This window comes from Engraulis encrasicolus, chromosome 4 (genome assembly GCF_034702125.1).
Source record: "Engraulis encrasicolus isolate BLACKSEA-1 chromosome 4, IST_EnEncr_1.0, whole genome shotgun sequence".
Lineage (NCBI taxonomy): Eukaryota > Metazoa > Chordata > Actinopteri > Clupeiformes > Engraulidae > Engraulis > Engraulis encrasicolus.
Genome location: NC_085860.1, coordinates 13,178,223 through 13,185,722, shown reverse-complemented (window position 1 = coordinate 13,185,722; position 7,500 = coordinate 13,178,223). Strand labels below are relative to the sequence as shown.

Genomic DNA, 7,500 nt, shown 5'->3' with positions numbered 1-7,500 from the left:
TTTTTCTTTTAAATTCCAAATCTTTTCACGTACCCCTTGCAATGACGTCGCGTACCCCTAGGGGTACGCATACCCTAGTTTGGGAAACACTGGGCTATTGCATGGGTTACCCAAAGGCTTATGTTTAAAATGTTGGATCACTGAACAGTTATCAATGTCACCAATCTCATCCCTCTTGACTTCATCGCTTATATCAGGTCCCTCCAGCTCCACCGACGGCTCTCCGTCGCAGCAGCCCCGCTCCCATCGCTCCAACTCTCAGCCCCAGCTGACGCTGCAGCCTCAGGCGCTGACCAATCAGGGCCAGGGGCAGCCTCAGCAGGCCGCAGTAGACCTCCGCATCCACCGGCAGCACTCGTCAGACAGCGTGTCCAGCCTGACCAGCGCCACCAGCCACTCCAGCGTGGGCAGCAACCACCTCGAGATGGACGCCAATAACAAGAAGAAGAAGAAGAACTGGGTGAGCACTCTAAAAACTAAATAAAAACCAAAAAAACAGTTTTGGTCTTTTACGACTTTATTTGACAGGACATTGTGAGAGGTGGACAGGAAGCAAATTGGGAGAGAGGCAGGGAGGGGTCGGCAAAGGACCCGGGCTGGGAATCAAACCCGGTCAACTGCATGGTAGGCGAGTGCCCTACCAGTTGGCCACGGCAGGGCCGAGCACTCTTTCTTTTAAATATATTTTTATGGGGCTTTTTGTGCCTTTATTGATAGGAAAGTGGAGATGATGACAAGAAGCGAGAGAGATGTGGCAGGAACGGCAAATGACCCGGGCCGGAATCAAACCCTTTTATCTTTCCCTTTTATCTTTCCCTCATCTCTTTTCCCATCTTTTCATCACTTGACATCTCCAGTTCAATTCACATTCTCTTTATTTTTTCATGTTCTCTCTCTCTCTCTCTCTCTCTCTCTCTCTCTCTCTCTCTCTCTCTCTCTCTCTCTCTCTCTCTCTCTCCTTCTTCCTTCTACTATTCTTACTCCATTACCGTTTAACATTTACATTCCTAGGTGGATGCCCATTTTGTCTAACAAGCAAAGTAATTCTATCATATACACTGCAGTGTTATCTGTATAGACAAAGAACAAGAAATTTGCTGAAAAAGCAAATGAATGCCATTCTCCTTGCTATACTTATCTAATCTTAACAACTGAAAAAAATAATTCTTATCTCATTTCTTGATCATTTCCTTTCATTCCTTTTCTCTTATTTACCCGACTCTAGATGTCTAGACAGTGTAGACAGGAGGAAAGGTGAACAAGGTAGTTACGACTGGCGGCACGTCCCCTGTAGCAAATAATGCTTACCTTACCTTTTGATGTTACATATGTCAGACGTGTCACCAGCTGACAAAACCTAGCCTCAAGCTTTTACGGTTGTAAAAACAGGTTTGTAATCCTGTGATAGTCTGTCCAGTTGTGCTGCTGGTGGTTTTGTGTCTAGAGTTTGTCATATCTGAGAAGGGTGCTGTGTTAAAAGAGCAACTTTTGCTTAAGATTTCTCAGGTTATTGTCATGTTCTTGCAAAGTGGTGAAGGGTCACCGCTCATCTGTTTAGAAGGTCCAGGATTTAGTGGAAATTTCTACATCAAAAGGAGACAATCTGTGAGACTTCAGATCTTGAAGTGTGCAGATTGTATCCTTTTCATATTGACATTGTCATGTTCTTAAAAACAGCGAAAACCAATCCTGTCTTGTTTATCTACTCCGCTGTCACAAACAGGTTGCTTCGTGCGTTGGCCTGGACGTGCAAGTCGACAGCGATTGTGACTACGTATGCTGACCCAAAGTCTTTCTAGTGTCCATGTTGTGGTTGTAGAGTTTGGAGGAGACTGACTGTGAAACACTCTGTTATTCCAACACACAAATATGTGTGACCTTCACAAAGCCGCAAAATCAAATATTTGGCGATGTAATCAAAACAAAAACTATATTCTTCGCGGTTGGATCTAATCGATTGGTCTCAGTCATTCCCCAAAGTAAGCAAGTCCTATAGCTTGTTGGTTTTTCCCTCCATGGTTAAGCATTGATTATATGTGCTCATTTAATAGACTTATAGACTTAAGACTTGGTGGTCCTGTGTGTCCTGTTCATTCATGTATATGATGTGTTGTGGTAGCCACTGTACTGTAGGTAGCTGAGTATCTGATGTAGCGCCTAACCTCTAGTCCAGTGGTTCTCAAACTTTTCCCATCATTCCCCCCTTCGGAGGGTCTGGATGCTTCCGAGCCCCCCCAATGCCAATGCCATAACCGAATGTCACTTAAGGCCAACAGTCATGAAATGCTTATGACATGGACATGTTTATGACTTATCTATGGCATATAATGTTGGTGAGGGCTTAAAATGTATTGCTTATTGGAGAGACAGGAAATAATTTCCTTGGGGAAAAAAAAACTAAATCAGATGTTACACGCCCCCCCCCTGCAATGCCTCCGCGCCCTCCCAGGGGGGCTTACTCCCCACTTTGAGAAAGACTGCTCTAGTCAGAGATCAGAGGGGTCTAACAGGACACGGCCTCAGACCTCTCAAGCTAATAGGGGATGGGGGGGGAGGGCAGTACAGTGGGCACATGGGAACCCTGTATCCCTCTGAACCCTTACAGCCTCACACTTCCATCTGTGGACAGTAGTGGTGGTGTGTGTGTGTGTGTGTGTGTGTGTGTGTGTGTGTGTGTGTGTGTGTATGTGTGCGTGCGTGCGTGCGTGCGTGCGTGCGTGCATGTGTGTGTTTCTGATTTGTGTTCAATAGCTGTCTCAGAACTTAGTGTTTCTGCCGTGTTGTTGGCGTTAGTTGGCAGTGTCATTTTCCCCACCGGGAATGACAGACCACTCGAACTCATTTCCAAGTAGCATTTCCACTGGCATCAGGAATGCAACACTAATGATCAGTTCCACTACAAATGGAGGCCGATGTTTTGAAACTTGTCTTCTCCCATTTCCTCCTTCCTGCTCTCTACTCTGCTGCATGCTCCTCTTTTAGGTTTATGAGGTAAGGCCTTTGTTTCTGCCAAAAGGCTGCTTAGCTTAGTGGCATACGCATGCCATTGTGCGTCACTGCAGTGGCAAGTGTGTGTGTGTGTGTGTGTGTGTGTGTGTGTGTGTGTGTGTGTGTGTGTGTGTGTGTGTGTGTGTGTGTGTGTGTGTGTGTGTGTGTGTGTGTGTGTGTGTGTGTGTGTGTGTGTGTGTGTGTGTGTGTGTGTGTGTGTGTGTGTGTCAGTTTTTGTTGTGAAAGATATGGTTGTATAATTGATCCAAGGTTGCGAGCAGTGCTGTGGTGCCCCTCAAGATCCATATTTTTTGGACACTACACCACTATGCAACCAGTTCATATTGATTGTGACACTGTGGTTGTCTTTGGCTCTGTACAGTGTACTCTGTACTTATTGTGACAAACAAGACGAAAACTGTCTTTAAATGTCTCCTCTCTGTCTCCTCTCTTCCTCTCTGCCTCCTCCTCTTCTTCTCATCTTCTCAGCTGCGGAGCTCCTTCAAGCAGGCCTTCACCAAGAAGAAATCCCCCAAGTCCGTCTCGTCGTCCCACTCGGACATCGAGGAGATGACAGACTCCTCGCTGCCCTCCTCGCCCAAGCTCCCCCACAGCGGCCCCACCTCCCCCAACCCCCTGCTCCGCACCAACCACTCAAGCTCCCTGTGAGTACCCCCCCCCTCCCCCCCCCTCCTCTCTCTCTCCCTCTATCTTCCTCCATCTACTTTGAAAAATGAACAAAATTAAAATAGTCTACATTAATGTATGTATACTACTGTATAGATAGCCCCTTAATGCACGCCGTACCATCAGTGGAACGCTGCAATAGACGTTGAAAAGTTAGCTACCATAGTAATACACTACTATGGAATAGCACAGGGCCTAGTAATGCACTGCAACTTCGTCATTGCCATTCTGGTAACAGCAAATTCATAACGCCGTGTCTTGATAAAGTATCCATGTACTGTATAGTTAATTATAGCCTGTTCAGTGTATACAGTATCCTGAGCTTTGTCAGCATTCTGCCAAATGCCATGTAATGTAACCTAGCTGTTGTGGTGTTGGGTCTTGTGTGCCAAATGCCATGTAATATAACCTAGCTGTTGGTGTTGGTCTTGTGTGCCCCGTAGCCCCCTGCTGTCCCCCCTGCCTGGCCCCGGGCGGGGGTGGGGCAGTAACAGTGCCCTGGCGCGGACGGGCTCTCTGGCTCGGTAAAGACAAGATAGATATGATAACCCCCTTCATTGACCTCCAATTGCTGTGATCCTCCTCAACCACCCACCTCATAATCAGTTATAATGAGCACTGTCAGTTTGGCACAATAATCAAATAAACCACTCAAACCAAATTACTCCACAATTTCTCCCGCATAATTATTTTAGTTCAGTTCACTTTAATCATTCCCTTTTCGCTGCTCTCTCTTTTATAATTCCAAAGTTAATGAGTTAATTAGTAAATTTAAAAAAATCTGTTTGTGCACGACCTGCAAGTTACTGGTTTGCTGTGCAACTGTGACTATCTGGAAATTCATCACTTTTTAATGTTCGATCCCAAGAGTCAGATTAAGCCGAAATACGATTTCTGTGCTTCATCCACTGTGTGCTAACACCATCCATCCTCACCCAAGGCTGGTGGTCTTTGCTTTGACACAATGCTGCACAGTAATTGGTGCATTCTTGAGTCAACTAGAAGCGTCAAATTCGACACTTTAATTTAAACCAATACTGTACCATTTCTGGAAATAAAGTTATTTTTATACTTTCCCTTGAGTTAAATAATTGAGTTTTACCTTTCTCCTGTAGTTGCAGCTGTTCTTGGAGTCTGGCAGTGCAGATGTTACCTCCAAGCTAGCATATATCATTAAATCTTATGGTTCCAGCTAGCAGCTAGGTGGACCCATAAGATTCAGTGATAACTGCTAGACGTAGCATCACAAGACTAAGAGGATGGCTGAAATAACAGAAGAAAAGTAAAGCTCAATCCATTAACTTAAGGGGAGCTGTAAAATGAGCTTATTTCCAGAAATGGTAAAATATCACTTTACCGTAAGTGTTGCATTAGCACTGCAAAGAGTGCTGGGTGCGTTTCTCGAAAGCGTAGTTGTTAGCCAGTTAGCAACTTGGATAGTTGGCAATGGGAAATTGCATTGCAAACAACAAAGTAGCTAACATAGTTGGCAACTACGGTTTTGAGAAATGCCCCCCTGTGTGGGTAGTGTGCATAGTAGTAAGCTGGGCGTGACGTTTGGCTCTCCGTCGGCAGGATCTCTGAGAGCGGTGACAACGACGCGGAGATGGTGATGCAGCTGCGGAGCGAGCTGAGGGACAAGGAGATGAAGCTGACCGACATCCGCCTGGAGGCACTTAGCTCCGCCCACCAGCTCGACCAGCTCCGTGAGAACATGAACCGCATGCAGGTCAGACACACACAAAAATAATAATAATTATTATTATAGTAATTATTGTTATTGTTATTATTAGTATTATTATTGTTATTATTATTATTATTATTATTATTATTATTATTATAGTAATAGTAATAGCATTATGGTGGTCCTGAGCTCAGCACCAGCTGGACCAGCTCCGAGAGAGCATGGACCCCATGCAGGTCGGACACATGCTGTACATTTAGAGGAGTCTATTGCAGGGGTACTCAATTAAAAGTCCCCGAGGGCCAGTTTTTCCAAATTTCTCACAATAAAGGGCCGGGCCGACACGACCCCCCAAACACAGGCTCTGATACAGTCCTTCCCTTGTAGTCTACCTCACAACCTCTAATGCCACCATCGTAGGTGCTTCTGTCCGGAGCCTGCAGTGACTGACAAACAGGGAGAAATTGCCTGAGGGGGCGGGACATGGCACGCTTCTTCATAGCGTCTGTGGCGCGATTTCAAAATAAGAGGCGACAGCGTGATCGTATCGGATTTTTTCAAAATTATTCGAGGGCCAAAAATAGATGCCCCGTGGGCCACAAATGTCCCGCGGGCCGCTATTTGATTATGGGGGGTCTATTGTGTGAATGTAAGTACGCAATCCCTATACGTGTACAGTGCATGGGTCAGATGCAAGACTATTAAGATAAGATACGCTTGAGGATGATTCATCAAGGTTTTTTTTTCCAAGTGGAGAAGTAGTCCTGGAGCTGTAAATCTGTGAAAAGTGACTCAGGTCTTAATCATCAAGCACCCCACATGAACTTATAAAAGCAAACAAAGCATACTGTATGTGCTATGAACCTTTGTACTTTTTGTGGCAAGTTTAGACAAGACTTTATGAACGATTTTCTTGAACTATGAGCGTCTGTTCACCGTGTCTGTCTGAATTTGGCTCTTTAAGTTCCATGCAAGTCATCCTGCCAGCATGTGAATCATCCCGTGCCCATGTTTATAACACTAATGCTTTTGACGTGCACTGTAGCCAGTAATCACATACCTTTCTTGCCAAGAAGACAGTTTCTAAACTTTTCTAAATTAAATGGGGGACATTCAACAAACAATACCAAGCATGTGCTCCAGTGTTGCATCATCTTTCAACATGATGACGACTGCAGAAACACTGAAAATCCTGTCAAAAGCTGCCTCGCCAAGAGCCTCATTTGTCAAGAGTGAACAAAATAATACATTTTGACTACACTGACTGAACAAGCTCCGTGCCTCCAGCCACCAAACCAAGCCTTTGTCTGTCTGTCTCTCGGTCTGACTGTCTGTCTCTCGGTCTGACTGTCTGAGTTTTCCAAGCCACACATGGCCCTGAGTAGAAAGCCAGACTAAACGGCTGTCTGTGAACACAACCTCCTGAGTGCCGTCCTGTAGCCAGTCTAGACTGGTGACTGGTGACTGGTCCGCCCCGCGTTACAGAGGCCCTGTGCATGGGGGCTGTGGGACAGATGGCTTCTTAACAGTTCAAACGTTCATCGGTGCACATGTTCTAAATCATGCCCTTTATGCCCAGTCATGTGCTAAAGAATAGAGTAGTTATTTGGACTGTAATAAGGGCCAGACACGTGCTGTGCACTAAGACTGAACTGTCTGCGTTCGCCATATTGTTTGGATTATATGCAACCCATTATGAATGAGATGCATAGGGAAACAATGTGTGCATTTGTGTGAGACTACATGTGTGTGTTCACTCAGAAAGAGATTGACAATCTAAGGGTGGAGAATGACAGTCTCAACATGAAATTGCAGAATTAAGTCAGATAGGTTCTTATGTGTATATACGTCATAGACAGTACGTTGTCTTTGTAAGGTATGTTGTGTAAACATCACCTGCTGAATATGATTTAATACATGTATGTGATACATGAAGTATAATTAGATCAGGGGGTTGCACGTTTGAATCCCTGCCTTCCACCCTGTATCTGACTCCATGAAGAGCCCTTGAGCAAGCCACCTGACCCCACACTGCTCCAGGGAATGTAACCAATACCCTGTACTTAAAATAAGCATCAGCTAAGTGTAATGTAATGTAATTAGGGGTGGGCATAGATTAATTTTTTTAATCTAGATTAATC

At 45.1% G+C, this 7,500-nt stretch overlaps 1 protein-coding gene across 1 annotated transcript in view; it reads left to right on the top strand.

The window, feature by feature from the left end:
* The window catches only part of LOC134447311 (neuron navigator 2-like), a 151,170-nt gene that overhangs the window by 119,295 nt on the left and 24,375 nt on the right, over nt 1-7,500 (top strand). Inside the window, exons 23-26 of the mRNA XM_063196715.1 lie at nt 198-460; nt 3,478-3,653; nt 4,119-4,199; nt 5,251-5,404. Coding sequence (XP_063052785.1) covers nt 198-460; nt 3,478-3,653; nt 4,119-4,199; nt 5,251-5,404 — 674 coding nt within the window. The remainder of the gene's footprint in view (nt 1-197; nt 461-3,477; nt 3,654-4,118; nt 4,200-5,250; nt 5,405-7,500) is intronic.